The sequence below is a fragment of the Amblyomma mixtum genome, chromosome 9, assembly GCF_055824585.1.
Source record: "Amblyomma mixtum isolate Tamu chromosome 9, ASM5582458v1, whole genome shotgun sequence".
In the NCBI taxonomy this organism is placed as follows: domain Eukaryota; kingdom Metazoa; phylum Arthropoda; class Arachnida; order Ixodida; family Ixodidae; genus Amblyomma; species Amblyomma mixtum.
The window spans coordinates 119,831,354-119,850,068 of NC_143020.1; the positions used below are offsets into that span (position 1 = coordinate 119,831,354).

The 18,715-nt window shown below is 48.8% G+C and overlaps 4 protein-coding genes across 4 annotated transcripts in view; 1 reads left to right on the forward strand and 3 right to left on the reverse strand.

Moving 5' to 3' along the window:
- RhoGAP71E (Rho GTPase activating protein at 71E) overlaps positions 1–3,431 on the reverse strand; it is a 21,297-nt gene extending 17,866 nt beyond the window's left edge. Inside the window, exons 1-3 of the mRNA XM_089561708.1 lie at positions 3,352–3,431; positions 3,223–3,264; positions 1,178–1,414 (exon numbers count right to left, since the gene is read on the reverse strand). The gene's annotated coding sequence lies outside the window, so the exon portion shown is untranslated. The remainder of the gene's footprint in view (positions 1–1,177; positions 1,415–3,222; positions 3,265–3,351) is intronic.
- Positions 176–17,464, forward strand: LOC149330999 (DDB1- and CUL4-associated factor 5). Its single transcript, XM_089561702.1, has 8 exons — positions 176–571; positions 1,232–1,375; positions 5,149–5,185; positions 8,577–9,270; positions 10,605–10,796; positions 14,696–14,886; positions 15,387–15,455; positions 17,297–17,464. The coding sequence occupies exons 1-8, from the start codon at positions 370–372 to the stop codon at positions 17,394–17,396; spliced, it is 1,629 nt and encodes a 542-aa protein (XP_089417828.1). The 5' UTR covers positions 176–369; the 3' UTR covers positions 17,397–17,464.
- spn-A (RAD51 recombinase homolog spn-A) overlaps positions 10,552–18,715 on the reverse strand; it is a 33,032-nt gene continuing 24,868 nt past the window's right edge. Inside the window, exon 6 of the transcript XR_016285757.1 lies at positions 10,552–10,862. The gene's annotated coding sequence lies outside the window, so the exon portion shown is untranslated. The remainder of the gene's footprint in view (positions 10,863–18,715) is intronic.
- ND-24 (NADH dehydrogenase ubiquinone) lies at positions 16,545–18,506 on the reverse strand. Its single transcript, XM_089561716.1, has one exon. It carries the CDS (start codon positions 18,234–18,236, stop codon positions 17,493–17,495), a length of 744 nt encoding a protein of 247 aa, XP_089417842.1. The 5' UTR covers positions 18,237–18,506; the 3' UTR covers positions 16,545–17,492.

The window sequence follows — 18,715 nt, forward strand, 5'->3', positions numbered from 1 at the left end:
TAGTGCAGTGCTGGTGCTCGGATTTGCGGCGCGTGAGCAATTGGTGTTCATATAAGTTCTGATGCAGTGAAATAGAGAAGAAATTGAGAAACTGCAGTGCATTTAAGAATACTTCCATGCTACAAAATGCCACTAATAACTAAACCAGAACCGGGCCACTAAGCAAGCCGAAGTCAAGACAAACTGCGACATCAAGCGGCAGCGTGATGGCAGGAGCAAGAGGTAGCTTCTGTGATGGTTGTTGTGGTTGCGCTTTGCATAACGCTCCGCTGTAAGTCCCTGCGCTCTATGAACTGCGATCGTCGTCATGAGATGTTTCAACTGCTTCTGAAATGAGTGCGAGCTGCAGTGACTGAAAAAAAAGAAAAAATGGCTCTGCAACGCCAGGCAAGGGGAAGCATCCTCGATTTCGCCTCCCGAAGGCAGTACGACGCTGATCTGCGTAGCAGAAACGCACTGATTCGCGACCGATTTGCTGCCGCGGAATATCTGTACAAGAAAGACCTCTACGCTCACTATGGATGTGTTAACGCTATCGAGTTTTCCGACGACGGAGAGTGGCTTGTCTCCGGTGAGTGCTGTCATCCTAGCGCGGTGCGTCCAGCTGATCGTGCCGCTGTCACCGCGCGTCGTAGTTGCGTGCCATGCGCTCTGTAACGTTACTGCTCTTACGAGCGCTACGGCACTTGCAGATTGGATTTGCTCGTGCTATGTCTACTGTCAAACGTTTTCCCAGTTTGCATTTTGTCAAGCGAATTGTGCGAAGAGTTTTGCTAAGAAGTCACTCCAAAACTGCGAACGCAACCCTGCGCGCAGCTCCTGCGCGCATGTTCGCGAATATGCGATATTAGAATCAGTAATGAAGCTGCCTGACGTTTATTGCGGAAGCATGAATAGATGTGCGCTGCTACGTCTTGGTTCAATATTACCTGACTGCCACTGCTGCTTCCTCTCAAAAACCTTTGTTACCTATGATGTTGATCACTGATATTTTCGAATGCCTTGGCGTGCAGTTGTGTAATCTTTAATATTATCCTGACCCTTTGATATTACTCCTCTTAATGTTGCATATATTACGTTTATAAACAAGAGAACGCAAACAAATCAAAGAGGAGACTTAGAAACTGACAATAATGCAATGTGCACACACTTTAGCAAGGAAAGTCAAGGTACTTACCGCGGTTGAAAAAGCGCCTTCTGATCCCCTCTAATCGTATCTATTCCGTTTCAGGCGGGGACGACAAGCGAGTACTTCTGTGGAACGTGCAGGAAGCCATCTCAGGTCCCGGCCGGCCACGCATGATGAAAGGACACCACAACAGCAACATCTTCTGCCTTTGCTTTGACTCCTGCCACTCTGCTGTGTTTTCTGCCGGTCAGTTATGTCATTGCAGACGCTTGCTGTACTGTTAACCTGCAGTACAAAGGATGGATGGCGATTATAGGAGGAGCATAGTGTTAGCTGGCTGTACGAGGACTGGTACAAGATCAGTGTTCACTGACAGTTCAAAGTTTACTGGAAACATCCTTCTCAAGGAAATAGTCGTGTGGGCGAACAGCTTTCATACAGCAGGAGAGCAACAGAAACGGTGTGTACATAAGAGATGGCCAGTACTTGAAGTAAAGAATCTGTACTACAGAACAGGCAGAAAGCAAATGCACTACACTGACAGAACATAGAAGTAATGCAAAAAAAAAAAAAAATCACTTTTCGAACACCGAAAGTGAAGGAACAGATTACTGGTAGTTTAGAATTGTGACCTTTTTTTTTTCAAGAAGAGCAATAGGTGGGATGCTGGCACAAAGTTATGATCTAGTGACGTCTCTATAATTTCCCTAGCCAGCTTATCTTTGGTGCATCCCACTATTTTAATATATGTCACCCATGGCTGACTAGACTTTGAAGTGTGTTCACCCGTGTGTGCTATTGCTGTAATTGAGCAGTGCAGCATTCTCATTTTGATGGTCACTGATTAAGCAGGTGGCTAGATCTATGTTAACACATTTCTTCCATAGTAATTCACCATCTGGGCCAAAAGTCTGCTTGGCAAAAGTAAAATTTATTTTGTCGTGGCTTATTAGCGTTGATTTGTGTTATTACTGAAAATACATACAGGGTCTGTCCTGAAAGTAATGAGACAAGACACGGCGTGACACGTGCATGCACTAGATTGAGAAAGAGCTTTTGGTGGAAGGAGGGGGAGCCTTCAGCTTCACAATGCAACGAGCTTAGTTGGTTGCGAGCAGGCGAAGCGAGTGGACATCTTCGAGCGTGTACCCATGTTTCGTTGCTGCGTCGAGGAAACCATGGAGCGAACGTTAGAACAGTGCTACGCGGTGAAGCTTTGCAATAAACTGAGTAAGTCACCTACCGAGTCAATCAATGTGATCAAGACAGCATGTGGGAATGATGCGATGTCCCCGCCGCGTGTTCTAATGGCACAAAGCATTTACAAACGGTCGTGACGACGTTCACGGCGAGCGACGGTCCGGGCGCCCGTCGATGACGGTTACGAACGTTAACGTTGACTATGTGGTCCTGAACGTCTTCACGGCCATTTGCAAACGCTTTGTGCCATTGGAACCCTTGCTATCTGGACATTGCATCATTACCACATGCTGTCAAATGTCTCGGTCAGTGATTTACTCAGTTTATCGCGAAGATTCACCGCGTCGCGCTGTTCCAACCTTCGCTCCATGGTTTCCTCGACGCAGCGACGAAACAGGGGTACACGTTTAAACACGTCCACTCGCTTGACCTGCTCGAAGCTGAGGTCTTTGCATTGTGAAGCTGAAGGTTCCCCCTCCTTCCCCCAAAAGCGGTTTCTCGATCAAGCGCATGCACACGCCACACTGTGACTTTTCTCATTACTTTAAGGACAGACCCTGTATATGCGCGGCGTTGCAACTGCATACATCTTTTTTATCAAGGGAGCCCTCTGATCAGTCTGGGCAAAGTCCACTGGTTTGCCAGCTTATGTTAGTGCCCGAAAAACACCGTGACAGATAAGAATATCTGCAGACCCATGTTTTCCTTGTGATAGGGAGGTCGCTTTAATCAGATCATGCTTTTTATTTTTTATGTGTGCATTTTTTGAAAATGTCAGTTGCTCGTTGGGGGCATGCAGAATTAGTCATTTTAATGCTTGGGCTCCCAATGTCCCTGTTCATTTGTTGTCTTTTAGTTGTATACAGATTTAAAAAATTCAGAGTGTACCATACCAGTGGCCACAGGTATCCTGGGAGTCACCGCTTGTCCTTGTTCTGAGTTGGAATAACGATGTTAGTTATTGCCAAGACCTGTGATCACTAGTGATCTCAAGTGAAGACCATGGCAAACATGATACACACAAGTGCCAGCTTGCCTCTCCTCTCAGACTTCTCTGTCTGCCCGTGTTCTCCTTGGGGCTCTGTTCCTGAGAACGTCTCCATCAGCCTTTAGAAGTTCATGTTCGTAAATCTGCGTGTGTGGAGATTCAGGCAACCTTGAAGACACTGCTAGGTTTCTTAATATTCCTGCTATTTAGTGAAGCCGTCTGCTTTGCTGATTGACTGGACATGCAAGACGCGCATCTTCTTTCGAAGGCAGTCAATTGCACCTCCTCAGAGACGCAAATATAATTTGTTTAAATGCCGATCATTGTAGTGCAGCAGCTCACACAGGGATAAAGTAGTGAGATCGAGTCGTGCTGCATGACTTGAATCACTTTTTGCAAAGAAAATTGCTGGCAGTTTAGCATTGCTAAGCATGAAATATTGTGCTAAAGCAGCATTTTGTAGGTGGGCACCACTGCCACATACGTGAAAGCGCGATTGAGGTGTCCGCTGACCCAGGGAGCCAGTTATATGCCTTTTCTTTCCTCAAAACCGAGTCTACAATGTTGTTAACACCAGCACCAATGTACCCATAGAATACTGGTGGCCTATTGCTCCAGTGCCGTGTTTCTCCCAAAACGTTGTTCCCACAAATGCAAGCAGTGCACATCTCTCCGTCTCTAGAGCAATGTAGCTCAAAGCATGATTGAGGTGTCCACTGACCCAGGGAGCCAGTTATGTGCATTTCCTTTCCTTTCGTGACTTTTTCACGCAGATGGAAGTTGCTGAAGACAAGATGCAGTGCACAGCGCGAGTGTAGCAGCTTAACATGAGGCATTTCATTTAGCCAGCAAACAAGCCTTGGGCGAAGAAAATGTGGAAAGCAGTTTTAGGAAATTGTATTGGAGGAGCATATTTCATATGAACGGCAAGCAAATTAACTCTTCAGAGCATATTTGCTACTCTTGCTTCATTCGAACTGATGCAAGTAACTCTTCTCGACATAGTTGTGCACATGCTACAAAATAATGTGTGTTTTTACCATTGGTTGTGATGGTGCTTTTCGTTGTAAGACTGCAGCGTCTAGATCTATGCGTGACTCAGAACACAGTGCTAAGGGCATCAAGATGTGTTTGTCTACCATGCTGTACTTTGTTAGGGCTACACAGGCTATATTGAGAAGTACTAGCATGGAAATATTGCCCTCTTTGCATAATTGAATAGGTATTGGCCCGCTAGTCATAGTATGAGACTGTAGAAGCTCCAGAAAGTGATGAATGTTTAATTATACTGTGATATTTTTGCACCAGTTCTGGTTTCAGTTAGGAACATAGTATGCTATGATGTTGAGAATATGTTGAGAATTGCGCCAGCAAACTGCAGCTTATAATGGGCTCAAACACTTTTTGCACATCTTGTTAGCTGTATCGTGAGGTGCTGCACTTTTGACTTGGTCGTCCGCACGCTCTTTAAAACTGACCCGAAATATGTTGTATAGTCTTCGTCAAAATTGTCCGGACCACAGGGTTCACTGTTGAGTCATGTGGTGGAATGCTTGCAGCACCTGTAAAGTTGCAGTACTCTGCAAGGGTGCCGTATGTGCCTTGCTTCATAACTTGGCAGCAAATCAGGTTGGCCAGACACGTTTGACAAAGGCTGTACATTCGCTACTTTTGTGTTACGAAAACTGTGCCTGCAGGCATGGAGGGCAAACATCACAAACATTTTCATCTTAGAATTTGCTTTTGGTACTCCCTTAAAAACTTAGCATTCCCATTGGCGATAGTGAAGTTGTTGCGTGCTCATTGCAATGGGTCTTTTTTTTCCCAACAGGCAATGATGAGCAAGTTGTGGTCCATGATGTTGCTACGTGAGTACATCCATCCCGTGCTTTTTCTACTGTAAAGGCTAGGGTGGAGATTAGCGCATGACAATATCTAGCAACAGTAGAAAATTATGTCTACACTTGAAAGAAAATATGCCGGAGAGGATTTGTATCAGTTTAAGCAGTAGTCTGAAGCCTGACTTGGCGCGATAACTGAGTGGCAGTAACATTTTACTTTTAGTTTTTACATTCAATCCTGACTGTGACAACCTCTTTAAAAGGAAGGTAAAATGCAAAATTAAGCATGTGCTGAGATTTTGCCACAGAGGCGAGCATACTTGTCTGGCGGCAATCTTCAGCAGTGCTGTGATGTGGAAATAAATCAAAATAAGTCAGTACTTGTTGTGTGGCCGAGTAACGGCCCGCGACCCGAGGAGATGCTCGGGAGCCATTGAAGAGATGACAGGCACGCAGCTGACACTCGAATAAAACAAGACGCCCCTCTTTATTCCGTAGGCGTTTATATACATAAAACACCACCGAGAGGGAGCCACCAACTAGTGGCTTCACAAATGAACAGCGGCGACCTCTACATCTCCCCCCTTAAAGACCGAGCAAGGAGAGAAGAAGCCGCCAGAAAACAATTCACAAATTTAGGCGGTCTGGAGGAACAACACGCCTACCACTACGTGTTTGTACAACTTGGTCACCGTCCACTGGAGATGGTCCTGGAGCGACTCGAGACTCTGTTGCACAAGTAGGCGGTGGTTCCTGGACAGCAACTGGACACTGCGGAGGAATACTCTGCTGCTCTTCCTTTCCCGGGACAAAGGGTTCGAGGTGACGCCGATTACGCTGCAGTACGCTGCTTCACTCTGTCTCCACCACGTAGCATCTGGGTCTTTGAGCAGGGCTCAGGACTGTAGCTTGCACTTGGTCAGGCCGAACCCACACACATTGGCCTGTCTGTAGAGGCGGCAGGTTTGCAGCTTGGTGGCGCCTATTAAAGTCACTGGACTGCTTCTGCTTGTATGCAGCTTCGTTGTGTGAAACCCATTCCCTTGATGGCCACTTCGGGCGTAACTGCTGTTCCCTCTTGGGGAGTCTGGTCCTTGGTTGCCGTCCCATCAAGAGCTGAGCTGGGCTGAAGCCACTGATGGCTGGCATATCACGGTAGCTGAGTAGGGCCAAGTGAGGATCCTCTGCTTTACGGAACAGGTCGTTCACGGTCCGAATCATTCTCTCGGCCTCGTGGGCTGCTGGTCACATGGACAGAGCCATATGCCACTGCAAATGTGGCAAACTCCCGCGACGAAAACGGTGGGCCATTGTCTGACCTGACCTCTTGAGGGATCCCGTGCCTTGCAAAGATGCTCTTGAGGACATCTATGACTGATTGAGCTGATGTACTCCTCAACCCAACTATCTCTGAGAACCTTGAGTAGTAGTCAACCACGAAGATAAATGTTTGACCCTTAAAGTGGAAGAAGTCTATGCCAAGCAGTTCCCAGGGACCTCCAGGCGGACTTGTGGGAATCAAAGGTTCTGCCCGGTTGACTCGAGTGGAAGCACATTTTTCACAATTGTTGTCTAGAGAGGTGATGTCTACCGATATGCCAGGCCACCAAACTGACTCACGAGCTAGAGCCTTGCTCCTGTTGATACCTTGGTGTCCTTCATGCAGCAGCTTCAGTACTACTGGCCGAAGTGCAGACGGGATGACTATACAGGTACCCTTCAGCAGATGACCATCGCAGACAGAAAGTTCGTTTTCCACTGAGGCATACTTCGTGAGATTTAAAGGTATCTTGGACTTCTGTGGCCATCCTTGCTGACAGAAAGTGATGAGAGCTTTGCACTCGCCGTCCGAGTCTTGTGCATGACATACTTCTTTTAGGTTTAGAGGTAGGACCTCCGATGAGCAAGACACTACTTGCGTTGCAAATAGTTAGACAGTGTCCAGGAGATGAGATACCTGAGAGATGCAAGACAGGGTATCTGCTGTGGCTAGGAGCTTTCCAGGCACATGTAACATCTTGAACTGGTATTGCATTGTCTTCAGTCTCAGCCTCTGTATTCGAGGGGGCAACACATCCAGCTGCATTTTGCCGAAGAGGGAAACCAGAGGCAGATGGTCAGTTTCGACATCAAATGTTATTCCCCGAACAAACTCGTCAAAACGCTGGATAGCCCATGTTGTAGCCAAAGCTTCCTTTTCCGTCTGGCTGTAACGCTGCTCAGTCTCAGTCATTGATCTTGAAGCAAAAGCAACTGGACGACGCTCTCCTGAAGGTTGTGTCTGCAATAAGACTGCACCAAGTCCAAAAGAACTTGCGTCTGGTCCACGCAGTGGGCACAGGTTCGAATCCCACTTCTGACACCATGTTGTGTGGCCGAGTAACGGCCCGCGACCCAAGGAGACGCTCGGGAGCCGTTGAAGAGATGACAGGCACGCAGCTGACACTTGAACAAAACAAGACGCCCCTCTTTATTGTAGGCGTTTATATGCATAAAACACCACCAAGAGGGAGCCACCAACTAGTGGCTTCACAAATGAACAGCGGCGACCTCTACAGTACTCACCTTCACCGATTATACTTGAGCATAGCTGAATAGACATGTGAACTATGCAGGCACCAGCGCCTCCCCCCTGCCAAAGCAGCTACACTAAGATTTTATTTAATTTGCTCTGCAGCACACCGCTTGAATGCTCTAGACATGTGCTCTCCTCTGTACATGCTATAGAATGCTAGGTGGCAAAGTAATTAGCAACCGTCCACCACGACGAGTCTCACTGCCTACAGTGCTTGTTTCGGGACATAAAACCCCACGATTTACAGCTTAAAAGTTTACAGAATTAAACCTCCTAAGGCACTAGATTCCCACTTAGAAGGCAGTCAAGATACCTTACCACTGTCTTTGGGAGTCAATGTCCTTGTCGTCCATCAAAAAGAGAGGCGACTTAATGAAGTATACCAGAAAACTTGAGGGCAACAAAGAGGGTTCAGCTTAAGTTAAGGACAACACAGTGAGCTATGGCAAGGAAAATGATAGGTGTAACGTTGAGAGATCGGGAGCGGGCGGAGTGGGTGAGAGAACAAACGTGCGTTAATGATATCCTAGTTGAAATCAAGAGGAAGAAGTGGGCTTGGGCAGGGCATGTAATGCGAATGCAAGATAACCACTGGGCCTTAAGGGTAACAGAGTGCATTCCAAGAGAAGGCAAACGTAGCAGGGGGCGGCAGAAAGTTAGGTGGGCGGATGAGATTAAGAAGTTTGCGGGAATATGGTGGCCGCGGCAGGCGAAGGACAGGGTCAATTGGAAAGACATGGGAGAGGCCTTTGCCCTGCAGTAGGCGTAGTCAGGCTGATGATGATGATGATACCAAACAACCTAGTTCAGTACTCTTTCAGCCTGTGCACTGCTTGTCTGCAGGGGTGCCACCAAGGACGTGTTCCTGCACGAGGAAGCCGTGTACGGCCTTTCAGTGCAGCCGGGCAACGACAACGTGTTTGCCAGCGCCTGTGACGACGGTTGCATCCTTGTGTATGACATTCGTGAGCCACGGTCCTCCGACCCGCTCCTGTTGGCCACTTCGCGTTCAGCCTTCCACGCCGTGGCCTACAACCCGACCGAGCCACGCCTCCTGGTGACGGCCAACTCGCACGAGGGCGCCGCCCTGTGGGATGTGCGGCGGCCGATGCGCTGGCTCCTGCGCTACAGCGGCGGCACCGGCAGCGCCGCGCAGAGCGCCATGAGCGTGCGTTTCAACAGGAGGGGCAGCCACGTGCTGGCGCTCCGGCGCCGACGCCCGCCGGCCGTGTTCCGGGTAGAGAGCTCACGGCCGCTTGTTCAGATGGACCACGCAGGCTACCACAACTCGTGCACCATGAAGAGCTGCTGCTTTGCGGGCGAGCGTGACGAGTACGTCATGTCGGGCTCAGATAATTTCAACCTGTACACCTGGAAGCTGCCCGACGATGTGGACGAGATACCTGTGGACGCCGACTGCGCCTGGGTAGGGCAGGCTCATATGGTGCTGCAGGGGCACCGGTCGATCGTCAACCAGGTGCGCTTCAACCCAGCATCTATGATCATAGCATCTTCAGGCGTGGAGAAGATGATCAAGGTAAGGAGCTCAGCAAAGGCAATGAAAGAAAAAGTGGTGTGGAGAATTTCCAGTTGACATAATGGAGTAGCAGATTGTCAGCTTAGGCCCAAGCTCAGCACTATGTGTCTCTCATAGCTAACGCATAACTCTGGCATGTGAAAATGCATCTTCTTTTTTTCAGTGACTGGTCATAGAAGGGAGTTTCTCAGGGATAATGATTGGTATGGTATGTTGCAAGCAAAATACTTTCATATGCACCTGCTGACCAAAGAGTACAGGTTATTCAAGTGATCAAATCCTTATGGCCAAATAAGGTGTGTGTGAAGGGGCGTGTAGGTGCTGCCATATGTGGTGTCAAGTAGAAGTTCTAGAGTGAGGATGTTGCTTGGAGCAGCAAACACTACCTCTTTTTGCCTTGGGGCTCAGCAAAAAGTCTAGCAGTTTTTCTAATTTTCATAAAAATGCTGCATACAGTATGGTAGACATTTCATAGGTTGTAGCCCAGATGTGTGGTGGATAGGGATTGAGGCTGGGGGAAGCTCAGTGTTTGTGTTGCACCTTGTCAGTTTGGAAAGCATGTCTTGCAGGCACTCATGAAAGCCTTCGTGCCCACGCTGAGAGCCACGGATACAATTAGGCAGGAGAGCCATCTCCACAGATAAGATCACACAGCTAGTGCTTTATTGGTGTGGAGATGGCATTGCGATGTTAATAGGCCCTGGTAGAAAACTCCTACCTCTCTGGCAGCTGCTGCTGGCAGCATTTCACTTCTCAACCTTGTTCAGAGGTGGCACATCGAACAGATATTGTCTGTGAGGAAGGTTGTACAGTTGTCCACACACTTGTCTAGAGTGCTCGAATGGTGCAACAGGGAATACACTTTCGTCATATATGAGTGCCCTAGGGCTCAAAACAAGGCCTTATCATGCATGCACATCACTGTGGATTGTGTTTAACACCTCATAGCTTTAAAAACTCTATGGAATCAAGCACGTAGCCGCAGTTGTCATAAATGCACAACGGAGTGCCATTTGAGCACTCTAGACAGCTATGTGGATGATGGTACGAGGGGAAACTGTATTCAATGGTACATTTATATTTATATTCATATTTATATTCATATTTATATTCATATTTATATTCATATTTATAACGAGCCCCTCATTCCCCTTCCGTTGTTTGCTTAATTGGCAAGAAAAGTGGAGCGGAGGGGGATAACTCAGGAAAGCACTGACTGTGTAATGCTAGTGTGGCATTATCATAGTGTGTGTCAAATGCATTGCATTGCCCTCAAGTATCTTACCCTGTGTCATAATCCGTGCACCTGCTTGTGCTTGGGGTTGCGAGTGCAGCTGTGGAGCAGCTTTCCACTTCCTGGAGGTGTGAGGAGTCTGGCCAGCATACAGACAGAGCCACGGCGGCGTCGGTACTCGTACCAGGAGTACGTCGAGCTGGTGCTGGAGAGTGGCCAACTCATGAGCCACGACTACAGCCACAAGTCGATGGAGGAGGACCCCCGCATGATGGCCTTCTTCGACTCCCTGGTGAGTGCATGCAGCCAGTCGACCCAAGCAGCACTTGTTGCCAGTTGCCTGTGCTGCTAGGGGCAGCTGCGAAGCGTGGATGGTGTAGTGGTACATGCATCTCAAATTCATACCGAGAAATTTAAATGTGTCAATGTCGAAAAGTTGGCATTACATTTCTGCACACAGCACCACATGTGCAAATATAACAGTGAAGAACTGCATGTTTTTTTTTGCACTGCCATAAATATTGTGCAGCTCAACTGCTTGTTAAGAATTAAATGTGCGCATCTGGGCATTTATGAAAACCTTGAGCTCAAAGACTCCAGAAGAGTGAGGGCAAGTACTTTCCCCCCTATCTGGCATGGCGTATATTTCGGTTAACTTCAGGCATGCCATAGCTGCCTGACTATGCGGCTTGGAAGCAGACCTTTTATTTTATTATTAACGTGACTTAAGAAGGCCCCGATTCTAACGCGCACCCGATTTCGGTGACGAAAAAAACAAACTACAAACCCTGCTTCTAACATGCATGCGATTTTAAGGCTTATTTTTCAGGAAAAAAAAAGGTGCGCGTTGGAATTGGGTAAATACGGTATTTTCTTTATCATCCGCCACAAAAACTCAGCTACAGTGCCCTTTTGTAAAACATTACACCGCGTGAGGGAAGAAAAAGTTACAGCACCAGGCAGCATTTCCTAGACCCACTGTAAAACTTCTCGATATCCATCCTTACTACTTGGTTTTGAACAGTAGTGCTTTTTATGCGAAGCATATTACAATAGGTAACCCAAGCCCTTCGTGACGGTTACACGCCGTGCACACCACGTGACACAATGATGTCAGGACAGATGAGAGACGGGGCTCCAACTCGTGCCGTCGCTGCGATTGCACGCCGTGCAGACCACGTGGTATGGAGACGTCACACCACGTGACACAATGACGTCACAACAGATGAGAGACGGGGCTCCAACTTGTGCCGTCGCTGCGGTTGCACGCCGTGCAGACCACGCGGTATGGAGACGTCACACCACGTGACACAATGACGTCACAACAGATGAGAGACGGGGCTCCAACTTGTGCCGTCGCTGCGGTTGCACGCCGTGTGAATCACGTGGTATGGTGACATCACACTCCCGCGCATTTCGAATGCATGTTCACACTCTGTGTAGGTGAAACACTCGCTCCACCGGGCAGGCGGACACGGCTTCCGTGGCAATCCAGGCGCTCACCCAACGCGCGTCTCGGGGTTAGTCGGCGTTCCGCTGTAGCCATGCCGTTGTCTTCCCCCACGACGAAGGCTTCTAGTGGTTGTACTAAATTAACCAAGTATTCAACCAAGGAAAGCCATGTATTACCAAGCCTAGCCATCAATATGCTTCGCATCTGACTAGGCTTAACCTTAGCTAAGCCTCAGCCATTTTTTTTTCCAGGCATAAAATGGTCCTGCCATTCTGTCCAGCAGGCATTTCATACGTAGCCAGCATCATGGAATTCATGCAAATTCCACTTAAAAAAAATTTTGAGAAGTCGCGTGTGTAGACTGAATGCCGCGCCGCAAAGGTTTAAGCAAGTTCAAAGTAATGAGAGTTGACTGTTTTAAAAACCCATCACCACACAAAACACTCGCCAAGGAACAATTTTTGACAAGGAAACAGTTGTAGACCAGTACCTGTCTGCACCTTTGTCTCCTAAACAAATTCCACCCAACTGTGTGCAGTATTAAATGCCCACTTTGTGGGAACAACCCCTCACTATTCCACACAGCTTAGGCATGCCCCAAAACGAGGTCTACCCTGAGAAACCGCCACCCTACTTGTGAGCAGTGGGAGGCCTTGCTGACCAGCATGAACCTTGAAGACCAGCTCCGGCTGATCGACAGGGCAGAGCGGACAGCGCATGCCGTAAGGGCCCTGGACTGAGGGCCACACCCATTGGGAGACAAAACCATTTTTCGCTAATTCAGTTTATCACTCACTCAGTCACCTTACTAATCAAATGCGAAGACCGTCTGTACACAGAATTTTATCTTCCGCCTTTTCAAGTTTAGCTGCGGCGCGAAACTACAGTGTGATCTACATTTCTGTGTAGGCGTTCTTCCGAAGTGTATTTTATCAATGAGGTGTACTTCATTTCTGTGCTACATATCCGACCGAGCATGGGAGTGTTCGAGTTTGAATCCAGCCCATTATTATAGGGTGGTCCATCATCATCATCATCAGCCTGACTACACCCACTGCAGGGCCAAGGCCTCTCCCCTGTTTCTCCAATTAGTCCTGTCCTTTGCCAGCTGCAGCCACCGTATCCCCGCAAACTTTTTAATCTCATCCGCCCACCTAACTTTCTGCCGCCTCCCGCTACACTTTCCTTCTCTTGGAATCCACTCCGTTACCTGTAGGGATCAGCGGCAGTACCACAAAACAAAGATTGGTTTCAAAAAGAAGTGGAGATAGCATGGAACTCGGCTACTACTTACCTTGTTCTCAGGAATCACATATATGCAGTAGAGTCTCGGCTGTGTTTCCCAGCAATACAAATATTTTAAAATTCTTCTAAAACATACCGCTTCACTGAGAACTGGGATAGGGACAGTGCAGTACCCTTTTAAGTGACACTGTTGTCACTCGCCCAGCCGGCACACATGCACGCAGTGATTCACGCTTTGCTGGCTGTTATCTGCAATTTAAGTGCTGCCTCTGTTTTGCTTTTTTGGGTCACTACGCCCCTTCTGGGATGGTGTCACGGGGGACTTAAAGGGTCAGTCTACTGAATTTTATCGACCATATTTTCTTTGCGGCAACCGATAGCTCTTTACTCAAATTACCTTTTAGCCAGCTGTGGTGCCAAGGAGTGCGGTAGAACATTTTAAAATAGAATTTATTAATCTGGGAACACATCTGTATGAGATGGTAGTCTCATCTGGCAACCATCTGGATTTCCGTCGCGCGGCGACAAACATGGCGGCGCCCGTCGAAGCCGGACCTCTCGCTTCGGACTGAATTCTCGTTGTTGCTGCCTTTTTCAGGGCGTTCACTGGCCATAAATGGGGCGCCTGTCTTTCGCTTCGTCTCATCTCGCCTATAAGAAAACATATAAGAGATAAATTTGCTTTATTTTAATAATTAGAGTGACGATTCTGCCGCTCCTAGGCTTAAGTGGAGAGTCGGTTTGTTTACAGCAATGGTTCCCGTCCTGACGACCAGATGGCGCCGCTATAGGCTGAGTTTATTTTTGCGTCTCTGCTAGCGTACGCTGAACTAAAAGTGGGAATGTGCCTGCGTTTTGCGTACGTGTAACTATAAATATTCATGTGATTTACAGAAAAAGCGAGCGGTACGCCTTCTACAGTTTAGTAGAACAAAACGTGCGTTTCTCTGACATTGGGGCATACAAATGGTACGTAGTATATTCACTTATGCTTCTACAAAAAAAGACTACCACTTTCTTGAACAAAATGAACGTTTGGGGTCGCCACCATGCTTTTTACGCGACTTTTAACGCCGAAATAAAATATAAATTCCTGCCTAAACCGGGCGCAGACCCCTCGTTATTGATGTTTTAGGGTGCCAACTACCAGAATATGCCACTATTTATACACTCATCTCGGTGAGTAGACTGACCCTTTAAAGGTTCTCTTTAGTCGTCGGACGTGCTTGAAACGCGAGCTTTTCAACTTGGAGGTGGAGGAAGCGGCGGGGGGGGGGGGGTGAGTTTACGGCTCCTCTTCATTCGCTATAACGCTGCCTTGCTCAGCTATGCACTTTGATCCCAAAAAATTGGTTGGCGACTGTGTACTGTCATGTTCATCTGTGTGCCTTGTCACCCCACCCTGCTGTATTATCGTGAATTGGTGCTGTGGGCACCTGATAAACAGAACATGGGTGGAGGGGAGAAGTCAAGAATGCCAATGCCAACTACAGGTCCAGCGGGATGCGGAAGGGTGGTCTTCAACGGACACGAGCCACGTAGGGTCAGGGTTGGACACGTCATCCGAGTCATCCACCGAGGAAGAGAGGCGGAGCGAGCAGCTGGCACGGATCCGTCGGCTCAAGCGGCAGCTGGAGTCGTCCGACAGTGACGACAACTGGGTGCCGTCCAGCCCCACCCTTCCGTAAGACTCGACCATTCCAATACGCCCCTACAAAGTTTCAGTAATATATCACAGCAGCATCGACCAGACGCAGTGGCGGAACAGATGAGATTAGGGGCATGTGCCTCATTGGCTAATTGGGAAGTTGCCTGGCTTTTTATGCCTGCAATTTTTGGGGTAGACAACAGTGTGTAGCAAGAATCATGTGCACGACTAAAGCAGGAACAGCAGCCAGTCCTCTGAATTTGCAAGGTTCCTGGAGGTTTGACCGGTTATTACACTGCACATCAAGATTCAGAATACCATTGGCAACCCGTGGGAGCTGGCATGAACTTCAGTGCTCATTTGAGCTGCGAGTTGCTTTGCCTTTGTGGCAATGGTGCCCTCCTTTGCAACAGTATGCATCTTCCTTGTGCGCAGAGTGGTGTTTTCTTTTTATTTTTTGCCATTACAGACCACTGTATGTGCAATCCTACATGTAGACTGTTTTGATCTATGTGCCGTGCCCCTCTTGTTCTTAGCCCATCGAGTGAAGCAGCGGAGGAGGAGCCCCAGGCCAGCGAACCGGCCACTAGTGACCCCAACAGCACGTAAGCCTTTCCAGGTTGACCTTTAAGGGCTCCAGTATGGTCTCAATCAAGAGAACTTTCTGTTGGGCTAGTTGCCAGAGATGCATTTCATAGCACCAACACGGGACAGGACACGAGAGAAGACATGGCGTGTTTTCCCGTTGTCTTCCTTCGTGTTCTGCCCTATTTTGGTGCCTTTAAGCCAAAAATAATTCAGTAAGGTCATCAAGCGATTTTGTTCACTCCACGACTTCTTTTTTGCACTAATTAGTTTTTCTTTTTCCTGTCAAACATATTGGCATACATTTCTTCAGTTTCTTTTTCCACGCAACTCTTTTTCAAGCTCCTGAATCACCATGGACGAGACAGCTGCTTGGAAGCAGATGGTGCAGCCACCAAGCAGTCGTGACAGCAAAAGCGAGCAATAAGAATATTGTTTCATTGTAGCATCTTGCATCGTTTTCATGGTGCCTTTTCTTCTGAGATCTCAACTGCTTCCCACTCATACCCCATAGCTCTGCAATGGTTCACTAACATGGAAAGCTGGCTAGCCACACCTGCTTCTTGCACTTTGATGTAGTCCTGCAGTGAAGCAGCTTACAAGTAACAAAAGTTTTTAGAGTGCAAGTGTGACAGAAAGCAGACACTCAGAAAGCAGACACCGAGCCTGCATTGAAAGGAGCAGGCTGCTGATGTGGTACGACTAGTGCAGTGAATGCGTTAGTTATAGACAGCATTTTAGGCTGTGAAGAAATTATTGTTTCATGGCTCAAAAGTCCATACCCAGCTGCGACATTTTACAAAACACAAGAGCAATGGAACCAGTGAATAGTCTCAGCATGTGAATATAGGCACCTCTTAGTTGTAGGAATATTCTCGACATGTGCACGTGCACATTGGCGGTCATAGAGACAAGTGCAAGCTGCAGCATTAATTGTTGGGCTACACAGTGGGGCCGAGAAGAAATGCATTGTTTCTATTTTTTTTTATCTCGCGTTCCTTTTCGGGCAGACTGCTCTTGGCTTGAGAGTATGCCGGCATTGTACATGCACGCGAGGCTCATGGCAGCGACTTGCGACAGCTTACAGTGCAGAAAAAAGAAACAGCAAGTTGTGTGCAACTTAATATTTTTATGCGGCACTCTTAAGAATCTCTTCTGTCCAAGTACAGCTCACCGTTACGAAAACTGTATGAGGAGGAGGTTCGAAATGTGTTGAAAGAATGGGAACAACTGTGCTTTCCTAAATCATTCTACTCCTCTTCATTCATTCAGTCCTCTTTCGTGTCTGTTCCTCAGGGTGATAAGTGGAAATCCTAGCATACATTTTATTTACTGCTTGCAAAGCATAATTACCAACAGTAATGTGTTAATTTAAACAGAACGTGATGCCAGCTGCCAGCTTAAAAAAATATTTCTGTGCACATCTTCAGCCAGTAGGACTATATAGAGACCGCTGTCATAAGTCACCTGCTGATATTTAAATGTTGGTGCCATCAGAACCAATGTTAGCCCATGTTCCCCTCTTGTGCAGTTAACCAAGCCCCACATCACAGCTGAAGCATGGCACAAAATTAGCAATACAGACCACTATCGAGATGGACAGGCATTGTACAGAGCTTGGCAGTAATATGCCTGCTACTTAAGTCGGCTCACTGTTCTACACAGCTGTTTGAGTTAAGACTTTATTTCCCCTGCCTGAACATCCTCTATGTGAAGCAATGACTAACGTTTTGTATGGTTTTCGAAGAGTGACTGAAGCTTTGCAAGCTAACGCTTGTCACACAGTATAAGCCAGGTGTGGTAACTTATACAGATCCCGAGTTGCGACTGCATCGTGTTCTTTCGCTCTTTCATTTCACAGCGGCCAGCGAGCGAGACCGGCCTTCAAGAGGCCCCGGTGCGGCTTCCACAACCGACGCTCGTACAGACGGCGGCGCAGTGGGGGCGCCGACAACCAGTGACGCCCAAGGAAAGGACGGCGGCTACGGGGTGTCGGTGCTAAACTTGCGTTCGCAGCAGCGACCGGGCAGTCCTTTCTCTGTTTTATTCCCGTCGTCTCACAGGTCGGGGCGCACCTTGAAGCCGGGCCCCTTGGGCGGCTCCGTAAGCGACGTGAGGCCCTTTGCCGGCTCGCACGAGAAGCGGCCGCTGCGCGGGCCGGGCTTGGGCCTCTCTCCCTTGCGGAACGCGTCGAGGAGCTCGTCCACGTCCTTGGGCTCCAGGTCCTCGTAGTAGTCGTCGTTCACCTGCAGCATGGGCGCGTTGACGCAGGCGCCCAGGCACTCGACCACGCTGAGCGTGAAGAGTCCGTCGGGCGTCGTCTCGCCTGGCCGGATGCCCAGCTTGCGCTCGACGCACGCCTGTATGTCCTCGGCGCCGCGCAGCATGCAGGGAGTCGTGGTGCACACCTGGACGTGGTAGCGGCCCACAGGTTGCCGCATGAACATGGTGTAGAAGGTGGCCACCTCGTAGACGCGCATCCTCGGCATGCCCAGGTAGTCGGCGACGTAGTGCATGGCGGTGAGCGGGAGCCAGCCGTGCTGCCGCTGCGCCAGGTCCAGCAGCGGGATCACCGCTGCGCTGCGGTGGCCCTCCGGGTAGATGCTGGTGATCGCCTCGGCACGCTTCAGGTTCTCGGGGGTGAACTCAAACTTGACCTTGGCGTTGTTGAGCTCGCTGTCGCGGTGCACGAACAGCTGCTCGCTGCGGAGTGCCGCCGAGGCGGATAGACAGCGGCGGTGGCTCAAGGGCTGACGCCACAGCGCCGCTTGCCGCACGGCCCACCGGCAGGCCTGCTGCATTTCTGTGCCGTCGGAACCGGGGGCAGTGACTTTCTGATGCCCTCGCCGAAACCGCCGCTTCTGCACGCTGTGTGCCGCTCTACCGTGGTGGTTGTTGATTGAGCGGCGTTGCTGCTCGCGAACGGAAGGTGCTGTTCGCAGTTTATGCTGCTTCGCAAGCGCTTAAAGGATGCCCGAAAGCACTACGGGCACGGCGCTACGTTTACTACACGGCCACCTCGGTGATGGACGTGCAAATAGAAGCGAAGGTTGGACGTGAAAGCAAGCCAGTTAGAGAAAACGTAGTTCAACCTACGAGTGCAATGGTTCGGAGCCGATCGGCAAAAACGCCGTTTGCTCCCTGGTGGTGGCGCTAGCGTCGCGTGCCCCGTCCGTCTTGCAGAGATTTGCAAGCATTGTTTTTTTTTTTTTTTGCCATTCGGTGTTCATTTTTGCTGCGAGGACTCCGTGGAAATTTTCGGCACACTACTGTTTCGAAT

What these genes read in the sequence shown, in the direction of transcription:
- LOC149330999 (XM_089561702.1), top strand. Translation starts at nt 370, where the DNA reads ATGGCTCTGCAACGCCAGGCAAGGGGAAGCATCCTCGATTTCGCCTCC. An exon ending in CGGAGAGTGGCTTGTCTCCG is followed by an intron (nt 572 to 1,231) that starts GTGAGTGCTGTC and finishes ATTCCGTTTCAG; the next exon opens with GCGGGGACGACAAGCGAGTA. An exon ending in GTGGTCCATGATGTTGCTAC is followed by an intron (nt 5,186 to 8,576) that starts GTGAGTACATCC and finishes GCTTGTCTGCAG; the next exon opens with GGGTGCCACCAAGGACGTGT.
- ND-24 (XM_089561716.1), bottom strand. Translation starts at nt 18,236, where the DNA reads ATGCAGCAGGCCTGCCGGTGGGCCGTGCGGCAAGCGGCGCTGTGGCGT.